Consider the following 24,908-nt stretch of genomic DNA (forward strand, 5'->3'; position numbering starts at 1 on the left):
ATGTCGTGGGCTAGAGGCCTCTTCGTAGGCACGGTGGATGAGCGAAAGACAGCATGGGGAGAGCGCAACGGCAAAAGAGGAAGGACAGCTCGTCGTTGTGCAACCCACACTACATGAGCTGCCTGAGGGACCCTGAGGACCTGGATCTCCCTAATGCGTCCCCCCAACATTACCATTGTGGAGCAGGCACTAGTGGGGGCAGCTTCGGCTTGCGCTGTGGCTGGCAGGAGGACCACTATGGGAAGAGGATTGGTGGTGGGGACCTGGGTCTAAAGGCTGTGGACTTGGGCTTCGAAGATGTGCAGCTGAAGGGCAGGAAGGAGGAGGAATTAGGGGAACTAGCAGAGGGCGGCTGTAAGGGGATGACAGCAGCGGACTGCTGGATGAGGGTCATGTGGGTTTTCCAGTCTAAGAAATTTCAGTCCGCCAAGCTGGAGCGGCTGTACCAGCGCTACTTCTTCAGGCTCAACCAGAGCTCTCTGACCATGCTGATGGGGGTGCTGGTGCTGGTGTGCGGGGTCATGATGGCCTTCCACTGCATCCACACGACCCCCGACGTGGCCTATGTCTCAATACTCTCCGTGGCCATGGCCCTCTTCCTGGCCATGATGGTGGTGTGCAACCGCAACGGCTTCCACCAGGACTACATGTGGATTGTGAGCTACCTGGTGATCGGGGTGCTGATTGTAGTGCAGGTTTTTGGGGTGCTGATGGTTTACCCCCCTAGTGCCTCAGAGGGCATCTGGTGGACGGTCTTCTTCATCTACATTATCTACACGCTGCTGCCGGTCCGAATGAGAGCTGCTGTGGTTAGTGGAGCTGTGATGTCCACCATACACCTAGTGACCGCCTGGCAGCTCAACCAAGAGTACAAGTTCATTTTCAAACAGGTACGTGAAAGCAGGAATTACACATAACAACAGATCAGGTCTGAAAAAAAAATGTAGGGAAATATTCACTCGTATCTGTTAGTTGGTGTTAGGTGTGGGCGATATGGATATTATTCTATCAGAGCACATTTAATCTTATTTTGCAATATCAACATCAGTGAAAGCCGACACGATTAATCTGCAGCTATTTTGGCAACCAATTTATCGTTTGAGTAACATTTCAAGAAAACGCTTTGCAGGTATCAGAGTTTGAATTTCCTGCTTTTTTTCTGTTCGATATAATTGTAAACTGAATGTCTTTGGGTTTTGGCCTCTCAGGAAAAAAAACTAGAAAAATGTCACCTTAGACTCTTTGAAATTGTTGTTTTGATTTTATACAACAAATCAATCAATGAAGAAAATAGTCGCATCCCTGACACGCATTTTAACATTTTTGTGAATTTCCGTTTAGGAAGTATTTACAATTGAAATGACACATTAAGATCACTGTTTTTCTACACGAAACACATAGAAAAATCTTCATCAAATGAATACATAAAATCCAATCTGGTCATTCTCATACCACCAGTAGTCAAACAACTAAGCCAAATGCACTTTTAGTCATACTTTAGTCATACAACACTTCAAAGGACAGGTATACATTTACAAGTCTGTCTCAGTAAAATACTCCAAATTAAATGTACAGGTAAATCTGCTGTAATTGTTCCTCCTGTCCATACTGGTGGTAATTAAAACAATGTCGGTGTGAGAAAAAATAAATTTTGTTAGTTTTGTGTAACAATACATTTCAAAATTCAGTCAAGGTTATACAAGGCTTTAGCAAATCTGGGTTAGACAAATAAAAATGTGAATCTTCCAAAGTTAGGCTTTGAAAGATTTAGACTTGATTTGTTCGACTGCTGAAGCCTCTTATCAGTTTTGGCTGAACACAATACCTTCTTTAAGAAAACGACATGGATGGATGGCTAACATGCACAGGAACAACAATAACAGCTGCAATTATAACAGATTTTCTGTACATTTGGACATGTGAATATTTCTTTTTAAGACAGACTTGAACAAATGTGAATCAATCCATCAAAAGTCGTAAAACACTTGTTAGGCAAATTTCATTCTTGATGTGTCTTTTTGTCCTGTAGTTGCTGATGAATAGACCGCCGTCTCTGAAAATGAAAGAGAACATTTATATTCATGTGAAAACAAGACCCATGTCTCAGACTCGTGCTGCGAGACAGGGCCCACTATTATCACCATACAATTGAGCACAATGTTGTTACTGTATTCACAAGTGGAAACGCCCTACTTTCTCTTCCCATCAATATAGGACAAACATTGTACAGACTCCTCAACCACTTTTCCATGTCAAAGGTGGCGTACTAAAAGTAGATGGTGCTGTAGATCTCGGCAGTTTCTCAAATGAGATTTTTAATGAGCCTATGTTTTGTGCTGTAGGGCAGCTATTGGCAACTCTGTTGGGGTTTGTGGAAGGTCATCTGGGTTGAATGAGCCCGTTTAGCTGCATTGTGAGGGAATATCATGATAATGTAGCATGGTGCCATTCAGGCCGCAATCCCCTAAAACAAGGAGGCTATTGTAGTAAAGTGAAACAGGGTGGGGTGGGATACTCGGATTGTGCAATGAATTTGATGGAAAACATGAATATTACTTCTTCGCAGTGGAGGCTGTGGAAAAAAATAAATAAATACAGAAGTAGACACTTAAAATGGCTTCAGTTCTAAACACATTGGAATTATTTCTTCATACGTTTTGTCTGTGTATTCTTTTTGTATAAGCGGGCAGATTTTCATAGATTTTCTTATAATGTTCAGTGTGTTTGTGATAATTAGATTTACTCTGTGTCAGATTGTGCAATTTAATTTTATTTAGGGATTCAAAAACTATTCATGAATCTGCTCGACCTCCAAAACAGAAGTAATGTATAGTCTGTTTTTAAGTCCACAACTAACAATTATTTTTATTAACAATGAATGTGTCGACTTCATTTATGATTGTTTGATGGTTCCATAATCTTTTAGAAAAGAGGAAAAAAATGCACATCACAAGTATCCAAATGCTTGTTTTGACCAACATCGTTAAATTACAATCCAACAAAAATGAAAAGAGTCCCTGTATGTATGTTTTGTATGCATGTGTGCACTGTATGAATGTATGCGAGAGTGTTTATGTGGGTATGCACGGTATGTCTGTCTGTTGATTTTCTAGACAACCGTTAATCCGATGGACTTCACACTTGAAGGATTTATTGCTTAGGACCTAAAGAAGTTCAGTATTGAGTACAAGCTCTTCTGAACGACAGGACATATTTATTGGTAAGGTCTTTTGTACACACTGTGAAGTGTATTGAGAGGGTACCCCTATTAAGTGTTACACCGCCGAAAAGCATGCTGGGGAGAGCTCACTCTCCAATGTTTCTGTGATTCATTTTGACCCACATGACACGTATATGCTAGCATTGCTAGAGGATGCTACTATGTCATTGCAGGTACATTGCTTAGGACTCTTGGAAGTGCAGAGTCAAGTTGTTTGAATGAGCGGTTCTCGAGAAAAAAGCTGCAAGCAGCAATAACAGAGGTCAAGCAATCAGAAGGTTCTGAACAGGCACTGCACTTCTGAGATAGAACAGATAAAATTAGTAGACCTCATATTTTAGAGTCCAGAACCAGCAAATGTTTGTTGTTTTCCATTGGTAGGCAACTTCAAAGATTATTTTTAAATTGTTATTGATAATTTTTCTGTCGATCTAGTATTGATTAATCAATTAATCATTTCAGCACGGAAACCTTTTAAATATCGTTTTTAACCAATCATGTTCATTGATACAATAGGCCATTTACATTTTGACAAGAAGGGAAAGCACCGGTGTAAATGATAAAATGAATGGCTGTGTTCCATTTAGGTGCTTCAGGGTCAGGGCCCTTGTATTGGTCATGCTGGCTCACCGTCACACTGTCATGGCTCACTGGAATACTCAAATAGAGCAGAGACATCATTAATGTTTTTATTTCATGTTACACCTCTGATTTCCCAGTATGACAGCTATGACTATGAAGAAGGGGATTAACCCTTTTCAACCTTGTTCACTTTGTTGTTATCCCACAATTTTCCCGCCATTTAATTGGTGCCATAGGTCAACCTGCCAGTAAGAGCTGTGTAGTTAAGTGTTGGACTTTTTGCAGCTTTCAGTGGGGAATTCTTCCCATAATGGGATACATACTGTTTCAGAGGCCTTTTCACCCTTACAAGAATTCAAGAATCATGTGACAGACTTAAGTACATGATGTATTTTCCTGTTTGAATTGGACACGTTTGAAGACAATGGGTCAAACTAACTCCACTTGGTTGAACTTTGTAGCACTAGAAAGACATGGGATTGGTTTTCTCTACCAACCATCGCTATTAAGCAACCAGATGAATATGGAGCCACTCTGAATAAGGCAATATTTACATAACTCTACTGGTCCAGTGAGCTTGTGTGTTAAGTACCCATGCCCGAGACTAGACAGGGCGACTACAGGCGCATTGGTCTCTTGCCTCTGTACTCCCGCCCTGGTTTGTTGCATTGGTCTTCTGATGATGGACTGCTGCCCTGCCTGCGGGCTTGGACCCCAACACAGTGCATTCCAGCTCTCTAAACAATCAATGATGGTACATGGGTAGCTCTCGCTCTCTCTGGGGCTCATCGGCTTTTAATATAGATTGAGGCAAACACGTCATGTTTGCTGTTAGCAGCCATATCATCTGTGGAAAAATCTCATATTAAATGAAGAGGATTATTAATCCCATGCTGATTTCTTTGTTTTCACTCTTTTAGATTAGAGCAGTCTCAACAGGTATCTCGCTTCAACCTTCTTGCAGTTTTATGAATACAGAAAGACTCCATTCAATCTGTCACATCCCTCTGTATCAAACATGTCGGCTCACACAAACTCTGTGGCTCCTGTCGTCACGCGGTCAGACTCTGATCTGGGAAAGCTGGTTTCTTCTTCTTCTGGGACCTCATCATCCTCCAGCCGTTGTTTCTGTGTCCCAGACTTGTTTTTCCCCTATTTGTATTTTCCCTACGGAGATGTTCATGCAGGATCAGCGCTGAGAAGACGTGAGACCGATGACGGCGAGGACAAAAGGGGTCTTTGTGAGGGACCTCCTCGATGAAGCAGGGGAGGCATTGGGGGGGTTTGTGGAGGGTTACAGTGGTGAAAAGGGGACGGCCATGGATGGAGAGTGTGAAATAATGCTGGGCTGACGCACCCAGCTGTAAAAGAGCTCCTCCGTCTTTTCCCTTTTCTCTCTTTTTTTCTCTGAGTCATGATTTAATTCTCAGAAAATCCCAGTCAGATGGAGTAGCCTTTTATTTCTCAACGGGCTCAGATTGAGCTCCCTCTACTCGTGGGGATTGTTTCCATAGATCTCCATGTTCCCCCGCTGAGCTCTGAAGGGCCTCTTCTGACAACTATAGAGAGATGAACGTACAACTGCTCTCAGGAAGAAGCAAGTTACATCGCTGCTGTTCATTTGAAGTGCCTCTACTATCCTACAGGAACAGGGTTCAGAGGGACCTCATTCAATTTTATAGTTGGTGAATGAAAGGTTTTGACTCACACAGGATTAAATAGGGCTTCACTCGAGTCCTTACCCACACGTCCTCAGTGGTAGCCACCACCCTGAATACACACCTTTGGTGGAAAGATATTGAACATTCATGACTTGGAACATGGTGCAATAATATTTCATTTCATTAGATTTTTTAGAATTGGCACTGTTTTCTTTTCTTGGAATCAGTCTTGACTCGGAGCTGCTCAGACTTGGATCTAAGTGGACTTGACTACAGCCCTAGAAGTAACATATTAGTCTCATAAAGGTGGCCTGCTTTCTTTACTTGTTTCGGTCAAGCTTCATTTCTAAGCGGCCTGTTCTTCCTCACAGAAAACATTCAACATCGACAATTTATTTTAATACTCGCTGGCTCATCTTTGACGGCTCTTCTTGAAACATGCAATTCCTTCAAAACTATCTTCTGGAATTTGGATCCTTTATGAAGTCAATATTGGCGTAAGACTTAGAAGTGATTGCTCTTACCGTATAAAACGTTACACTTCATCCAAATGTCATGACAGTAGAACTATAATGTGAGGATAATGTATGTATGCATTCAATCACAATACAGATGTTGAAACGGCATGGTCCTTAACTTCCTTAGCTTCTGAACAATAAAGTTATATATAGTTGTTTAGAAGTTCAATATACACAATATAGGTCAAGACATGTCTTTTTTTACAACATAAACGCTAATAACTATTTAATCAATAAAGTTAATTTATTCTGTCCATGAGATATACCTTGTGTAATCTATATAATTTACTTTTGAACAACTTCAATGGTCTTCACTTTTTGTTGTCATATTGCTGATAAGTGGAAGACATATCTGCAAAGTGGTTCACGTTGTTGGAAACACTGTATGGATACTTAGTCCCTCCGTAGCTGCAAAATGTCCACAGAAGGGTCAATTCACGTTTTCTCTGGTCTTCTCTTCTGCTTACCAGGATTTTGCATGCCTCATCCTTGTAACTGGTTTAAAATGTCTGCTGCTGGCTTCTCTGACAGCTGATGTTGTGAAAGCTGCTTTACTTTCTAAGTTTTGACAGTTGGCTAACAACCTGCAGCCTTTTGATTGTAAGAAGCTTCCATATTCCTATTATTCTACTGGTGACGTCAATGTATGTTGTGGTGTTGTTTTTTTCCCAACATTTCTGTTTGCAACACTCAACATCCTCACGTCCAATCTTTACTCAAGCACATAAAGGCACAAACAGAGCCAGCAGTTTGTGTTGCAGTAGCTTCATGAGGTTTTGTTTGCAGCCTTTAGTGTAGGCATGAACAAACCTCAGATTATCGCCATCTGACTTTTTTAACACCCAATGAATTCTCATCATGTTGGCTGGGGAGTAGACAACACAATGAAGTGAGATTTTAGGGCATCACACAAACTCCAAATTTAAAAGAGTCCTCCTCACTAGAAAATGTCCACTTTGCTTTGGGCTACTTTTATCCGGTCACCTGACTGATTGTCTCATCCTTTGCAGCCGTGCGGCACTCAGTCAGACACGTATGAGTTGAGCCAGAACACACACACACACATCACATGGTCCAAAACAGATTCCTTTGGCCTTCAGAGTGCTTCCCTGTGAGACCACATGTCCCTCATGTTTTTCTTATGTCATTCTCTCTTGTGGACAACAAAGTTTTGCTTTGATATATGTATTTCTATAAGTGAAGTATCAACAGCTGTGCATCCATACGCCTATATGTCATAAAGGGGATTATGTGATTTACTGTGCCATTGTTTTCATTTAAAGAATTTATAACCAACCTCCGTGCAATATGTCATACATGGATTATCAAGGAACTAAACTGAGGTTGTTCTTTTGTGTGCAGCAGGATATATATTCGGATAGTCAAAATGATAAATGTAGTCCTCTAAAGTGTGAGCTATCCACAGGCAGGTCAAGATGAGAGTAAAGTCTTACATCTAGTCCGTAGTTTGTTATTGTGTGCTGATCTGGCACTAGAGGAAAAACCTGTTCTTCTGGCAGATTGTTATGGGGTCAACGAATGTGGGACTAGTGGAAACATACTGATCCCTCTGCTTAACACTGGGGAAAAAGATACCAATCAATGAAATGTCACAGGCAGGGCCGGGGCATACATAATGCATTTAGGCCACAACAAAAGTGTTACCTAAGGATAACCTTAAAGCAACCCACACAGCCTACCTTAACCCGTTATGCAATTATTTATGATGTTTTATTCGAAAGTACAGTAATTAACACTAGCTTATTTTTTCGACTAGGTCTCATTATTTTATACCTGATCTTCGGCACTGATAGTGTTTTGACTGATAGTTTGAAGAATAAAAAACGAAATCCTTTGTTTTGATCTCTTAAGCAATAATAAAGAACGAAATTTAGCTGAATTAGATTAAATACGATTTTGTGATGTTTTCTGATTCTGAGGATATACTGTATTTGATCTAACAATAAGCAGGACAAGACTACGAGTAAAACATTTAATACTTGACGCTCATACGTTTAATACGTGATTCTAGAGACATATTTGGTCAGCACCCAAAGTATTAAAGTTTGATACCCAGCCCTATTTATATTTAGCGTATCCGGTGTCCAGTGTACACATATTATGCACACAGACAGGCCAGGAGAAGTGGAGTGTGTGATCTGTGTCTGTCTGCGTGAGACTGCATGGATCAGACGAGCTCACTTGGCTGCTGTCAAATGGTGAGAACTCATCATCAGGTGCTGTGGGTGCCAAACAATGCACTGGCTCAAATAATAGATCCCCCCTGTACTCCCAGCCCCACACCCTGTCAGAGAGAGAGAGAGAGAGAGAGAGAGAGGGCTTGTGTCTCATCTAGTTATTATATTTCAACCAGAGGCAATAATACAAACCTGGATATCTTCCACCACCATCTTTGGGAGCAATTATGATTAGCGATAAGCGAAATATTGCTCCTAAAATACAGCCAATGATAAGGCAAATAATAGCCGGACTAATAATAGCTGTGCAAGTCTGGGATGAGGAAGTGCAAGCTTCTAATAACAGCTCATGCTTTACTAACATTTGGCTCTCTGCAAAAGTAAATACATGGATTTAGCACTACCATGGCGGACAGCCAAGAGATATATATTAGGAATCCATTAGCAGTGTTAAATGTTCATCTGTGTGGCATGCGAGCCCGAGGCTTTTAAGGGCAGTTTTACTCTGGATCCTTTTGAGCATAGTGCACCCTATCCCAGTGCCGCTGGCAGGAAGGTGAATGGCTCTCTGTCAAAGGTCACCATGTGTCACACTTGCCAACTGTCTTGTTATACCACTATCCCAGTTACAGTTACACCGTTAAAACAGCTTCAACATATGTCGGGCTGGTGTGAGCATGCATTACTGGATAGTAATTAACGAACATGTTCACTATCAGTGCGCAACCACCTTCCGGCTATGAAATGCACACCACTGTGAACAACCCATGTCTCTATTGTCAAAGACATTATAGACCTTCTTTAACCCGCTCAGCCTCTTTGTCTTTCACCTGACCTGCTTCTTAGATGCAAAGAGCAGATCATCCTAATGATTTGGTCCAGTCACTGTAGACAGTTTCTCCTGTTTTAAAGCATCGAGCCTCGGTGTCTCACAGCATGTCTTACTCACATTTTCAGTGAATGATGTCAGATACAATAACAAGACCCGGGTCTCATGATGTAATTGCACACACTCAGGGTTAATCCAAAGGAAGTTATCCTCCGTCTCGTGCCTCCACAGGATCCTCCCAATGAAGTGTGGTGAAAGCTCAGAAAGTGTATTGTCTTTGTGTTGTCATGTGTCACGCTCCCTCCTCGAAAGTAAAGAAAATAAAAGCCCTTTCCATTTAAGGTGGAAGAAAGACGGTACTGTTTTCTTTATTTGGCATCACAAGCACCGTAATGTTGTTAGGAAGAGCCATAGCTGCTAGAGTCAGTAGAGTTAATATGCCTAAATCACATTTCCCCTTTGTTTTTTGTATGTATAGAACAGTAAGGGCTGAGCAGAGGTGATCAGCAGAACATGCATCATAAACGGCCAGAACATGGAGACATATACAGTAGCAGTTCAGCTTGTAGTTTTCAAACCATAGGTTGAAACTCAACACCCATGCTTTTATTTCTATGGAACGCTGCTGATCAGGCTTCACACACTTGTCACATGCGAGATTTCCTTAAGATTGCCCGGCAGGTGGATGTGTTGCATGCATGAGTTTAGTTTCAGCTCATCCTTGACCGAGCAGCTCACGGAATGCCAAAACTTGAGTTAAAGCAACTGCTCTCGTTTCTGCTGTTTAAACTATAACCTGCTGTTCTTGTACCTGTATTGATCTGTATGTTTTGTAGTAAAAGTCAATATTGTGTATGGTTGGAGAGTTGGAACAGGGATGGACAGTAGATAACACAGAGTAGTGAATGTTAGGAGATGCTTATATAACTGCACATTGAAACCAAACTCTTGTATGTTTTTATTAGAGCTCCGGCATCTGGCCCACACACACTATCTCATTTAACGTAGCTTAATGCTCCTGCTCTTAATTCTGTTACTCAGTATTTAAAGACACTCTGCCTAAAAGAAGAGAAAAAACATGCTCTAGCGCTGAACAAATGTGGTACCATGTAGTCACCAGCAGACATTTTCCCTTTTTGGAGTTATCTGTTACATCGGTCTCTGTCGAAGCTAAATGGTGGCCTTGGGTTTGTGTCGTGCTTTGTGCTTTAAAGGAGATGGAGGCAAAGCCAGCTGTAATGGGAATTCCTGCATGTTTAGCTCACAGTCACACAGTTCAAGGTCTGGACTCCCTCACAGAGTTCAAATCAGTGAGAGCAGCCAACAGGGGAGTGAATGGGGCTGGTTGATTTGTTAGGCTAATTAACCAAATCTTGTGTTCACGCAGCCGCCGTGCTGTAATTGCAGCTGTGCCTGCGAGGGTGTGAGTGGGCAGGAAGTGAGGGGTTAGTGAGGACACAGCTGGGAGGAGAGTGTTGTGTCCAGCCCTGCCCACTCCTCCCCCTCCCTCCCTCCTCTGTCTTTGGAGCCAAGCTGACCCTGGACCACTGAGCAGCCAAGACCACTGACAAACAGACACGGTTATCAGCACAGTCTATCTCTGAAACTCAACAAAACAATGGAGCGTTAAATAGTAATATGTGTTTATGAAATCAGTTCACCCTATTGTCTCATAATTCAAATGAGGAAATATAGACACAGTGGACACCTGTTGGTACTGTTGCTTATGCTCCTAGTGATACTGCTATTGCTACTTTAATATTTGACTATAGTAATACGATAATCTATACTGTTTCTATATGAAAACATTCATCTATCTATCTGTCTGTCTATCTATCTGTCTATCTATCTATCCATCTATACATCCATCCATATATGTATTTGTGTATATATATATATATATATATATATATATATATATATATATATATATATAGCTAAAGCTAAATATTACTGACTCCAGCTTCTCAAAAGTGAGGATTTGCTGCTTTTCTATGTCTCACTGTATGACTGTTTAAAAATAATTTTAATCGAACAAAAACAAGCTTTTAGGGCTTCCTTGTGAGTAACAGTTTTCACTATTTTACACTTATTTATGCATTTATCAATACAAAGCATTTCATTGATTAGTAAACCTAATTTTAATTTGCAGCCCTAAAGTTAAAACAGAATGAACATTGGCTGAAGCTGCAGCATTAAGACACGTAAAATATATGCCTTGAAAACTTGAGGTTGTACACTCATTTCATGTAAGACTATTTTGTGGCCGTCCCTCTAGTTCACAGAGACCAGGAAAAACAAGGATTGAGGGACAATTGATAATGTCCTTAGACCTAAACCCAGGATGGTATAATTCAGCCAAATGAAGTAAGCCACAAAAAAGCACAAGGCGGCTTAAATGTCGGTTCATATGACCCTGCTGCTTTGTTTTAGGGAGCCGCCCTGTTCAAAGCTCTGAAATGACAACAAAGAAACTGTTATATCTGTGAGCAGTTTTTCCCAAAAGTCTTTCCCCTCTTTTCGCTGTCGTTCTTTTTTTTCTCTGAGACCAGTAAGTCCTCTGTACTGTTAGATCTTTATCGATTGCTTTCTTCAGGCTCTACAGGTTCAGAAAAAGTTGGGAAATCATGGCCAGCCAGATGCATGTTGTCCTCATTGGAACTGTTGAACTCAAGCCAGTAAAGAGAAAATTGAAGGTCGGGGCATTGAACAAGAAGGATAAATGAGCAATTTAATCTTTTGGTTGGTCAAATTAGAAAAGTGGAGTGGGTTTGAGTTGTTGTTTGCAGTTTGTTTAAGTCAGGGATCGCCGGGAGATATTTTTCCTCATGTTTGGACAACGGTTGTGTGCAAGTATTAATTCGGGATCTGTTTTCTCTGACAGATGTGCGGCCCGGGTCCAGCTCTATTTAGCTTCGCGGAATTTGCTACAGCGTTTCAGAAAGATTACCCCGTGGCCTCACTGGTCGCCTGAGACCAATTTTGGTTTGGCCCAAGCCATGACAAAAAACAAAGCTCTGATTCCAGATGGCAGGGACCCAAGATGGCAAAGACAAACACCCCCACTCCTCTGCAACATATATCTTTATAAGGCATGGCTTCTTTCTTGTGTCAGTAATTACACATTGTAGTAACCCCTGATTAGATCCTGAGTAAAGCATAAAAGTCTCATAGTATTGTCTATTTTTACCTCTCTGGTACAACATGTTATCTTTTCAGGCTGTGATCAGCAGTGTATGACGGGCTTTGACATTAATCTCTGTAAGACTTTTAAAATGCTCCAGATGCCTATCAAAGGCCATGTGCTGGAGAGTAGCCCCCATGTCAACAGCAGTCCGGGTCCCAAGAACCAGTGTGTTGACTTATGGGATGTAGCACTCTGGCCTTTTAAAGTTTAAACTTCAGCTTTACTGGAGCTCAGGGTTTGTGGGATATATGAACTTATCTTCTGTTGCAGGCCTTTTTGATTATGCCTGGACAAATCCAAACATTGATTACGTGGACAAAGCTTTTATTCAATAAGTGACAGTTGTTGTATTTGTGGTTATAAGTCCAACCTTCCCTGAACCTTCTAAAGAGTAAAATAAACACTTGTACACTTACCACAATGCCGCAGGTGGACAAGTCATGGAAACATCTCTTACTGATCAAGACAAAACATCAGTTGGGGCATTAGTTTTGCCTTTGAATGAATGGACCTTGGTGTGAAAACTTGATTTGAGCTCATGTACATTCCAGCATGCATGTGCGTGAGGGAATTGTCCAGTGGGATATTATTAAAGACAGAATGAATATCCTGTGTGTTTGCCAAGCCAAAATCTTTCCATCCCTTTCTGCCATTTGTTCTTTAACACGTTATCCGTCTGCCTTACTTTATAAAGCACCTTGCCGGGAGCCGCACCTTATAAGCCAATGTTTGGACTCCTTTTAACTTCACCGCCAAGAGGTTCCTGCTTAAGTAAATGTCGAGCGAGCCTCGTCTTTGAGAGCCAAAAGTCTGGAGGAAGAATGGTCAGGAGACATCAGTGGGAGAAACGCTTAAGTCCAGCTTAGTGGTTATGAAGAGAGTAGCAGTTTGCTAATGAAGAGAAGCTTCTACTTTTCTCTTTACAACACATTACTGTTTGGAGAGGGGAAGTGTCAGAGCTGCTGTGGGTCTGTGTCGGATTTGCAGGCCTGGGTGATATAAGTGCGGCAACAGACACAACAAGCTTCTGGATCAAAGAGCTGCCAGTCCAAAACACACACACACACACACACACACACACACACACACACACACACACACACACACACACACACACACGTTATATTTATTCAAAAGCCTCTGTGAATGCTTCTGCTTCTAATCTCCAGACCGTGTGGTGACTAAGCATAACTTTGCACGAACAAAATTATTGCTCATCATGTTTCCACACACTTTAGTTTCACCTATTCGGAGCCCCCAGGCTGTTATATTGAGCTATCATTCAAGATTTAGTCTGTCAATTGTTGTTCAGCTCTAATAATGCTCACCCTGAACGCACCATATCTGCTGATATTTGGGGGCTTTTGCAAGGTTTCAATAAATTCTGCATCACATTTTTTAATAAATGTGTATTCATGCTATCACTGCACTATTGTGTGTTTGTCTGTTCAACAAAGACACACTAAATCCTGAATGTGGGAATTCCAATGCTGCATTTAAGCACACGGCATGTTTGTTGCCAAATTATCAAAATCAGCTTGACGGGTATGTCTTAACTTGGATTGAAATGTGAGCGCACTCACATGGGATGCTGAATTAGCCGAATGCGAATTGAGTGCATTGCTAAAAAGTGTGGTCCTGGGAACTGCAGGTGGCCCTGTATCTCAGACAGGCAACTTAAGTAAGTTATCTTGCTCGCTCTGTTCAGAGCCATCTGTTTTGGATTAATAAAATCAGGTTATATCAGGGCCCTTCAAGACTGGAGTGTCAGGTCGCCGTTGGTGATCTGTAACATTACGATGCAGGGCTTATCAGGAAGCTCTGGCCTCTCAATGATTAATGAACACAACAGGCTAATCACTCATTGAGCGACAGTGCGGCACAAATTCAATGTTGCACTTAGAGAACAATTGCTCAGCCAGTCATGTAGAAAACAAGAGTGGAGATTCTTTGTAGGTCCTCACACCTGATCTTCGATATCCTGATGATGAGGTGTCTCAAACTTCTCTACAGCTTTGATCTGAATCTTTGAATGTTGACTGACAGTTGGCATCAACCATTCTCTGTCATCCTGCATCAAGTAAAAAAAAAAAAAAAAAAAAGTCCTTCTTGGTCTTCCCTACAAACCTGTTTGAGGGAACCTGGACGCATCGATATCACTCAGAAATAAAAAATGAGGATAAATTTTGGATGCTTTGTTGTTAGTTCTTGAATAATGTTGTTGCTCTTTGCCTGCATCAGCTACATCAGGGATTGGTATTAATGCACTACATCAAAAGCATGTTTGTGCGCTTCTAATCTAGTTTGACCATTTATTTTCAGATGGGATAGGAAGCTACCAACGACTCTCTTTGAATAAACAGTGGAATTTGCCTGGCGCTGTCCTGTGGAAACGGTGTTGTGTTTCAAGAGCAGGTTGTTAGATTGTCTCTGTCTTGTTGTGACAACAAAGGGCGAGTTCTTGTGTGTACAGTGTAAATCTCATCTCAGGACCACAGCGCAAAGCCTGCCATCACTCTACATGTTTGTTTTAGTCTTTCTTCGTTTTAATCAATGTGTAAATGCTAAGTTAGTAGTTTAATACTCCTCTTTTTTTAAAAGGCCAATAACACATTCATGAAAATATTCAGCGTATGTATAGTGATAATCATCACGATATCTGCAGTTCTCCATCTCTCCTCCGCCGTCTTTGTCATAAACTTACAGACACGCACACAAACACACTCTGGTTTGGCAACATACCAGCCATGGCTCAGAAGTCCTGGTTCTGGTGATGACATTTTTCATGTCCTCCAGTTTAGTCATGATGTTGTTATTAAGACTGATTAAAATTCTGCCTCCATGTGTGTGCTTTGCCTGCATGTCTTTTTCTCATTATTGATGATATCATCTTCAGAGGAAGCACTCTGTGCTCTGGTCATGGGTCAAGTGACTTTCCCAGGCTGGAGTGTGTTTCCGAACATGGAGCGGACGTATGTGTGTGTGTGTGTGTGTGTGTGTGTGTGTGTGTGTGTGTGTGTGTGTGTGCGTGCATGTCTGTGTATTTCTTAGCTGAGGGGAGGTCCTGATGTTCAGTCTTGGCTGTGGACTAGGGAGAAGAGAAATCATTAACAGACAAACAGCAGAGGAACGTTTTTAAGGTTGATGACCCCACAGAGATAACTTTATACAACATCCAAATTTCATTTACTTTTTTCCTTTTGAATGGATTACATGTACACACAATTAAAGACAATATAAACTTTAAGCTCAAGTAGAACAAAAACTGGAGTGACACATGTCACGTGTCCCCAGTCATGCATAACATCCAACCCTCTGGGGTTCCTATCTGCCGTTCAGAGCTCAAAATGTCTTCTTGCAGAGAAACTGCGAGGCCACCCACATGATATTTAACCAGATCACATCTAATGGCCCCTCAGACGTTTGAGGAATTCTTATCCTTGCAGTAAATTCTATGACACAGAGTGTTATCAATTTTCATTTATTGACCTCACCCAAGTCAGGCAGAGTTCACTGTATTCCTGTGATGTGACATATGCATGCATTTCACGCCCTCTGTCATTTTTTCTGTGTGTTATCAGATTAGTGCCAACGTGCTGATCTTCCTGTGCACTAACATGATCGGGATCTGTACCCACTACCCTGCTGAGGTCTCTCAGAGACAAGCCTTCCAGGAGACGAGAGGATATATCCAGGCCAGACTGCACCTGCAGAGAGAAAACCAGCAGCAGGTACACATATGTACACATATATATACACACGGATGCATATCCAAGCAAATAAGTGAGTCAGTCGTACCCGTGTCCTGGAGGAAAACTAAGCACATGCACGGATGAAAAAGAGCAACAAATGGGTGTCTCCATTTTCCAGTCTAATTTTTTTGGTGTCCGCTTTTGAGGTCAACAATATGCTCAAGTATAACGCGTATCTACACTCCTCGCTGTTTAACTAACACGTTCCCACGCAGATGCCAACGAGGCAGGGTGACTCATTGAGCATTCTTAACAGTAGAAACCGATGAAATGAATGGGCTCTCTCTCTCTGTCATTCTCTCTTTAATTTCTCTATTCTCTCTCTCTTTTTCTATTAGGAGCGCCTACTGCTGTCAGTGCTGCCAAGGCACGTTGCCATGGAGATGAAGGCTGATATCAATGCCAAGAAGGAAGATATGATGTTTCACAAGATCTACATCCAGAAGCACGACAATGTTAGGTAAATACAGTTAGATACACGTACATGCTTGCACGTAAGTGCGCCAACACAAACTCAGGAAGATGTCGGAGAGCTTGTCGACTTTGCTGTCACTGCTAGCACCAGTGGCTTTGACCTCACTCTGCTGACTGATGTGTCAGTTACAGAGTCACTCCAACAGCTATTTCCCTGACAGCATGTATTATGCATGTTGTTGTTTATTGACACTGACAGCACCGGGCTGCATTAACGACATTGACTTGGGCACACGGCTGTGCTTTCTGTAGCAAACGATAGGAGGCAGACCTCAAGTTTGCTGGCCCCCTGTCTCAGCCCTCGCCACTGGATTTCCCCTCCCGGGTGGGAATAACTCAGTACTTAACAGGTGATTGAAACTCACAATCTATCTATTAGCCCAGCGTTGATCCCAGCTGCTGCTGTTCATGTTGTGGTGGGGATGGTGGTAGGGGACTATGAAAGGAGGTTGCAGCAGCAATATCATGTTAGAGGTGACCCAAATAGGTGCAGGTGATGCACTTAATGGAATAATATGTTGCAGTTGCAGCTGCTCTACTAAGGTGTAAACTTACAGGAGCAGTCCATTATCAAAGTTTAAAACCTGCTGTCTTTGTCACAATATAATGCACAGGTCATTTTGTGAAACCTCTATACCAGACAACCATATTTTTATTCATTTTTGTATGGTGGTCACATAATTGAATAATCACAATATCAGCAATAACATGCTACATCTCTCTCCAGGAATACTTCACTGTTTACAATCCCCAGATCACAAAGTCAGTTTTCTTTGGCTCTAATTTTACTGTAGAAAATAGTTCAAGTGGAGACTGTTTTAATATCTCAAAACTTGGATAAATAAAACAAAGAACAGCATGCCAAAAACCACATCTGATGCATGGCTAGATAACACTAGGAGTAAGTGAGTAAGGAGTGAGAAAATATGTTTGTTTGTTGTGTAATTTGTGTGGACTGTCCTTTTTAAAGATGATATTCTGGCTCACAGCCTTGGTCAGGGTGGGAAATCCAGGTAGGCTCAAGACTGCTGTAATTAAGGGCCAGTTCTCCCTAAATGGGTGACCTCACGGGACCAACAGTGCCAACTGTCGTCCTCAACTGGAACTCAGAATGTCCGTGGTGTTGTTTATCCTCGTTTTTCTTACATCAAAAGTTAGCAATGAACGGCATGCAGACAGGGGGACGGGGGGGACGGGGGGGTGTTCTCAAAGGGACAGGCGGGAGAAGGTGACCTCCATTGGCCTAGATGATGAGAGCCAGAGCTGAACAAATGTCTGCCTCTCTCCCTCCCCTGCTCACATGGCAGCTGGACAGTGATGATGAAGGGAGGCGCTAGACCATGCTAACCAATTCCATACTTTATTGATTGATCTCATTCTCTGTATCGTTTGTCTTTCATTTCCCCTCTGTCTGTTTTGATGACCCTCAACCTCTCCCTCTCTACCTACCTCCATCACCTCTCTTGCAGCATACTGTTTGCAGACATCGAGGGCTTCACCAGCCTGGCATCTCAATGCACGGCGCAGGAGCTGGTCATGACGCTGAACGAGCTGTTCGCCCGCTTTGACAAGCTGGCCTCGGTAAGCGCCGACAACCTGCCGCCGCCATTTTCGCAGCAGAACTTTGCGGCACAGTTGCTTATGTAACTTTACAGTCTGTTGCCTTCGCTGTTAGTATGATAGAGCCAACATGATATACCAGAGTGGGGGTGTTTACCTAAGCATTGTGTAAAACAGCAATACGCTGAGACTGATGAGCCATCTAAATGATATATGAAAAGCTCTATATTTGGTATGAGCATGCTGTATATTAGCCATAATTGAAGGCCTAATATTTTATGGGTGTGTCTTTGCTGCACAGGAGAACCACTGTCTGCGTATTAAAATCCTAGGGGATTGTTACTACTGTGTGTCCGGGCTGCCCGAGCCCCGGGCTGACCACGCCCACTGCTGTGTGGAGATGGGAGTGGACATGATTGAGGCCATCTCGTGAGTCAAACACACCTTAATGCAAACACTCAAAACGACAACACACACATCCTTACAGTCCTGTAGTATGATCCAGTGAAGGTTGAGTTGAGATTTCCTGCTTTGATTATATCACATGGGAGAACAGAAGAGACGCTGTATAGCCCGAAGGTGACACTATTTTTTACAATTGTGTGTGTGTGTGTGTGTGTGTGTGTGTGTGTGTGTGTGTGTGTGTGTGTGTGTGTGTGTGTGTGTGTGTGTGTGTGTGTGTGTGTGTGTGTGTGTGTGTGTGTGTGTGTGTGTCTGTGTGTGTCTGTGTGTGTCTGTGTGTCTGTCTCTGCAGGCTGGTGAGAGAGGTGACGGGTGTTAATGTGAACATGCGGGTGGGCATCCACAGCGGGCGCGTTCACTGTGGGGTGCTGGGCCTACGCAAGTGGCAGTTTGACGTCTGGTCCAACGATGTGACTCTCGCCAACCAAATGGAGGCCGGGGGAAGGCAGGGTAAGCCCCTCCTACTCCACCTCCTATTGCACTGGCATATTCTTTCATAGCATGTTTTATTTCTTACACACTGGGTGTTTGTGTGCATGCGCATGTGTTTGTGTGTGTGTGTAGGCGGATCCACATCACAAAAGCCACACTACAGTATCTGAACGAGGACTACGAGGTGGAGCCGGGATTCGGAGGAGAGAGGAATGCTTATGTGAAGAAGAACAACATTGAAACCTTCTTGGTGCTGGGCTGCAGCCAGAAGAGGGTTAGTACACACACACACACACACACACACACACACACACACACACACACACACACACACACACACACACACACACACACACACACACACACACACACACATCCTTGATCACCTGCTTGACATCCTCAGAACTTCACACTAGTGCCATATTTCACACAAACAATATAATGTCTCGTCACCTGGCATAGAAGTCCTTGTTTGTCAAAGCCTTTACTCTAGTGGGGTTTCTTCACTTCCAGAAAGAGGAGAAAGCCATGATGGCCAAGATGCAGCGGGCACGTGCAAATTCTGTAGACGGGTTGATGCCACGCTGGGTGCCTGACAGATCCTTCTCCAGAACCAAGGAGTCCAAAGTCTTCAGGCAGATGGTGAGATGCACTCAGGGAGCACTTAGCTGAGCACATGGCACCTGTTCTTCTTGTCTAAATCTGATTTCCTGTGTCATCTTTTCCACTCTCTGAAGTCAAATCATAAATATAATTAGGAATATAATTATATATATCTAATTATGTCATCAAAGTAGCTGTTAATGTTTTCTCTTATACAGTCATTTAAGGGTCACAGGCCTGTTGTTAGGGCAGAAGTCTTTCCAACTTTCCATCAATATACTTCATACCAACTTCTTTTTTTCTCATAGAATCTCTGACAACAGAAAAAGAAAAATGTTGTTACGCATGGCTCTAAGGATGGCAGTATCTGTCTGAAATTGGGTACAGACATTCATGTCCCCCACATGATGAACCGTAATAACTTTAGTGATTCTGTAGGGTTTCCTCTAGCACCATCATCTGGCCAAAATTGGTCCGTACATGAAGTCAATTTATCTTCTATTTTTTACTTTGTGTAATGAACACGATACGTGTGTGTTTTTTCTTCCATAGCTAATGCTGATGATTATATACACGTAATTCCAGTGTTTGAGCCCATCGGCAAATTTTGTCACGATCATTTGTGGTAAAGTGCCAAAAATATGACTTAATAACAGTTATATATTATTTTCATAATTTAGGCTATTTGTTTTGTTTATTAAATATAGCTCTCCGAAAACTTCCTGCACAGACGAACATTTTAGCCTGTCTAATACTTTTGATTTACAACCAAATACTTACAAAACTAATGACATTCTCATTGTCAATGTTCCTTCGCTCTTCTGTTAGATAACTGTACAGAATACCACAGGAGTCGAAGATAACCTTTTATGAAACTTTATGTAGCGTTCAACAACAACTCTTCTGTCCTTTTTAACTCTTCCTTCAATTTCTTAGGGTCACAATATTATTTCACATTTACATACACACTAATAAGCAAATGTTAGCATGCTTACACACTAAACTAAGATGGTGAGCAGGGTTAACAGTATTCCAGTATAGCATCAGTATGTTAGCATTATTATTGTTAGTAACCGATCCTAAATGCAAGGCAAAGCAGGGGAACTTTATCTATAGAATGCATTTAATCACAGAAAAAGTCAATGTGCTTTACATTTAAATGCTGCCAACATGGCTGTGTAGTCTAAATACTCTATAAATATGAATTGAAGTGCCTGAAGGTAACAAATGTGTACTGAACTGTATAAAGCCTAAAGGAGACGATGGGAATGTGAGAAGTATTGATCTGTGCCCGTCAAACAAACAGGAGTTACAACAGGGCTCCCAGGGATTCCCAGTCCATCACATACGACTGAATCTGATGAGGCTGCAGCTGCAGACATTTCTCTTCCTCACTCTCTTTCATATCCTCCCTCTCTTTACGCTCAAAGTCTCATTTCCTTGTGTTTTTTACTCTTTTCCCCTCTCCTCCTCCTTTTGTCCTCCCTATCTCAGAGGGTTTGAGCCCTAGGGGCAAAGAGGGTGTAATTTGAAGCCTCCGAGCATTAATTAAAACATCAGTCTGGCTCTCAGGGATTAGCTGTGCAGATGTCTGAGTCTCTCCGTCTATTTTTCACTTGTACTGTGGCTACACGATAATCTCTCTCTTTCCTGCACTTTCATTGCTCTTTAGTCACATTTTCACTCTGTGTTTTTGTTTTTCTCAGGGCATTGATGAAGCATCCAGCAAAGACAAGTGAGTGTTTTGGCTCCAGTTTTTGTTATCAGGGGGGCTTTGGTTATTAGCGGTTGACTGGCAGACTGTCACTGTAGCGGTCTAACTTTAGAGCCCACTGTTGGTTTTATACAGTCAGATTCAACCCAGCACTAATGCCATATTAGCTCTGAGTCATCCTGCCTGTCACAGCATAGGCCAACTCATGCACGCAGACACAAACGCACACACTGACCTATTGTTCCATCTACCTCATAGCCGCTGCGCTCAGGAGGCCCTGAACCCTGAGGATGAGGTGGATGAGTTTCTTGGTCGGGCCATCGACGCGCGCAGCATCGACCAGCTGAGGAAGGATCATGTCAAGAAGTTCCTCCTCACCTTTCAGACCGAAGAACTGGAGAAAAAGGTTGCTATTTAATCAGAGTTGGTTCAAAATTCACCCAAATTCCTTGTCAAATAAACTGAGAGTTCCCGCTGTAATAATTGAGCTACACGGAAACTTATTTCTCATTGATTTTCTATTTTCAGTACTCCAAAAAGGTTGATGATCGTTTTGGGGGATATGTGGCCTGCACACTCCTTGTTTTCTGTTTCATCTGTTTCATTCAGATCATCATTTTCCCAAAGTAAGTAGCTCTTTCTGATAAGTTGCCTTTCCCAGTTATTCTGCACTGTGGACAGGAAATGTGCTCTTGATTAGTTTATGAGGAGTTAATGAGAGTTTTACATCCTAACCAGCCTGTTTTCTTCTCTTCCGCAGAACGACACTTATGCTCGGTCTTTACATCAGTATCTTCATCATCCTCACCAACATCCTCTTCATCTGTGCCATCTACTCCTGCATCAAAGTAAGAAACAAAGGCCCTCTCCTCTATATGATTGCTCAAGCAGATGTCTTCAGATAAGAGTCATTATCATATGTCTTCAGCCAGCGTCACTAATGGTATTAACTCTCTCTTATCTGATCTTCTCCTTGCCGTCTGTATTCAAGCTCTTCCCAGCTGCCTTGCAGACTGTAACCAAGAAAATAGTCCAGTCTCGTGCAAACAGCACACTGGTTGGCGTCTTCACCATCCTCCTCCTCTTCATTTCCTCCTTTGCTAACATGGTAGGGACTACAGCTCTTCATTTTGTTATTTTTGTTTCATGTAACAGTTGTGACTTGTTGTTTCAAGTTGTCCCCCATAAATGACATCATGGAAGAGTCTATGTAACTGCCTCACTTCCATTTGTCTCTCTTTCCATGAATCACTTCATATCAGATTTTCAAGAGGTCTCCAAGAATCTGCACCAAGCTGGCATTTTTAAAATTAGACTGCTTTGCCTAAGGGGGGGGGGAGCTATAATTAGTCACTGTGACAGATGGGGTAGTAGAAATAAGTCTATTATTAACCATCAACTTTTTTTCATGTTTACCAACATTTGTGTATGCGTAGATTAAAACTAGATGTTTAATGCTAGCACAACTTTATACGCCAATACAAATGCCATGACCAAGAAAAGTCATGGAGAGATTAATATCAATTATCAATTCTGAAACCTCATCAATCAAACATCAAATTTACTTATTTAACAATGGTATGTACAAAATTGTTACCCTCGGAAGCTATGCTGTGACTACGGTTTAGAAAAGAAGATGTCATGTATGTAATGTAACAGTTTAGCGTTGTAAATCTTATATTATATGAATACCTATATTATAAGCTAAATCGAAGGCATTTGATATTCCATGTCAAAATATTTTAAATGACCAGAAATTACAAATATTTCTAGCATGAACACTGTCTGATACAGTGTTTACTGAAATGTTTTATGTTTTATAATAGTGGCTTTCTGTTTGCAGCATGTGTGTATGTGTCTCTTGCTGTTTCATCTTTATTGGCTGACAGTTAAATGACAGACTTCGTTGTCCTTTCCTGCCAGTTTACCTGCAGCAGAGAGAGTCTGCAGGACTGCGTGGCCAACGAGCTGAACACATCGGTAACTCTCTGCCTGCTGCACAACCTGACCAAGACAGCAGAGGACGGGTTGACTCTGTGTTCCAGCCAGGCCATGCCCTGCCATTTCCCCGAGGTCAGTCCCGTAACATTTTAGCCTGTGTGTGTTTATGTTGTCTGTGTGTTCAGACAAATGCCTATGCGTATTTCTCTGTGTGCATGAAAAGTATGTTTGAATATCCACCTAACCTTCCTCCTCTTCCCTGGCTGTCTCCTCTCTGCTGCAGTATTTCAGCTACAGTGTCCTGCTGACCCTGCTGGCCTGCTCCGTGTTCCTCCACATCAGCAGCATAGGGAAGCTGGCTCTGATGCTGCTCATCCAGCTCACTTTCCTCCTGCTGGTGGAGTGGCCTCAGGTGGCCTTGTTTGACAACGCAGACCTGCTGGTCATCGCCAACACCCTGTGAGTCCCCTGCTAGAAACACACACACATACAATAACATACAGTACACTCACTCTTTCCTACATTTTTAAACTGATTGGTTCAGTTCCTGTGTCACAATATTGTGGTTTAGTTTGGACATGGCCTACTTTGATACGATAAGGTTTAGATGGTAAAAGACCTACTTTCTCATGTACCAGTTGGGCTCTATTCCTATTTTTGAATATGTTCTAAATTTCTTTCCTCAGGCAATTATCACCTGTTAATGATTCCCTACAACAGTAAGTTGTATTCTTCTTATTTTGTACTGCCCAATTACAGTGACTCATATGCTTTCTGGACATGACTTTCTCTTTTCTTTTCTCTTTTTCAAGGCCTGGTTTCAATGAAACTGCAGAACAGTGGTGAGTAGCTTTCATTTGGCGAATGTTAAAGTATGTGTCAGGTTGCATACATTTTACTCCAATGCAAGACATACGTTCATGTTTCCTGTCAACTCCTCTTTTTCTCCTCAGCCTGGAGAGCGTGACCAAGGTATCCTTAAAGGTCATGACCCCTGTTATCCTGACGGTGTTTGTTCTGGCTCTCTACTTGCACGGCCAGCAAGTGGAGTCTACCGCACGCCTTGACTTCCTCTGGAAGCTGCAGGTAAATTAAACTTAAACTTAAAACTAAGTTAAATTAAATTTCAATGTGCGTCACAGAAACACAACTGAAGCTACTTTTATTTGAACTCACAAAAAGGCATTTTTCAGAGCAGATATTTTGACTGTTCATAGTCTTCTCCATATACACATCGGACTTCAAATATAACTCTGCTACCTGCCACCTGCAAAAGTTCTCTGACGACTCTGCAGTTGTCGGCCTCATCTCCGCCGGCGATGAGAGGGAATACAGAGAACTGAACCAGGACTTCATAGGATGGTGCCGGCGGAACCGCCTCCAGATCAACTCTGGTAAAACCAAAGAGCTGGTGGTGGACTTCCGCCGGGGTAAACACTGTCCTCCGGAACCAGTGAACATCCAGGGACAGGACATTGAGATTGTGAAATCTTATAAGTACCTGGGTGTTCACTTGAACAATAAACTGGACTGGACTAATCATTCAAAGGCACTTTACAAAAAAGGTCAGAGCAGACTCTATCTGCTGAGGAGACTAAGGTCCTTTGGAGTGCAGGGAGCACTCCTGAGGACCTTCTTCGACTCTGTGGTGGCATCAGCCATTTTTTATGCAGTGGTCTGCTGGAGCAGCAGCATCTCAGCAGCCGACAGGAAGAGACTGAACAAGCTTGTCAGGAAGGCCAGCAGTGTGCTGGGGTGTCCACTGGATACGGTGG

General features: G+C 42.3%; 1 protein-coding gene across 1 annotated transcript in view; it reads left to right on the top strand.

The window, feature by feature from the left end:
- The window catches only part of LOC129099361 (adenylate cyclase type 6-like), a 28,811-nt gene continuing 3,903 nt past the window's right edge, over positions 1–24,908 (top strand). The window contains 19 exon segments of the mRNA XM_054608583.1: positions 1–70; positions 73–890; positions 15,777–15,926; positions 16,286–16,407; positions 17,891–18,002; positions 18,283–18,410; positions 18,736–18,897; positions 19,008–19,149; positions 19,389–19,517; positions 21,185–21,213; positions 21,451–21,598; positions 21,721–21,818; positions 21,953–22,040; positions 22,184–22,300; positions 23,116–23,265; positions 23,417–23,592; positions 23,820–23,852; positions 23,946–23,975; positions 24,087–24,219. Of these exon segments, the coding sequence (XP_054464558.1) occupies positions 1–70; positions 73–890; positions 15,777–15,926; positions 16,286–16,407; positions 17,891–18,002; positions 18,283–18,410; positions 18,736–18,897; positions 19,008–19,149; positions 19,389–19,517; positions 21,185–21,213; positions 21,451–21,598; positions 21,721–21,818; positions 21,953–22,040; positions 22,184–22,300; positions 23,116–23,265; positions 23,417–23,592; positions 23,820–23,852; positions 23,946–23,975; positions 24,087–24,219 (2,835 nt within the window).

This window comes from Anoplopoma fimbria, chromosome 12, assembly GCF_027596085.1.
Source record: "Anoplopoma fimbria isolate UVic2021 breed Golden Eagle Sablefish chromosome 12, Afim_UVic_2022, whole genome shotgun sequence".
Lineage (NCBI taxonomy): Eukaryota > Metazoa > Chordata > Actinopteri > Perciformes > Anoplopomatidae > Anoplopoma > Anoplopoma fimbria.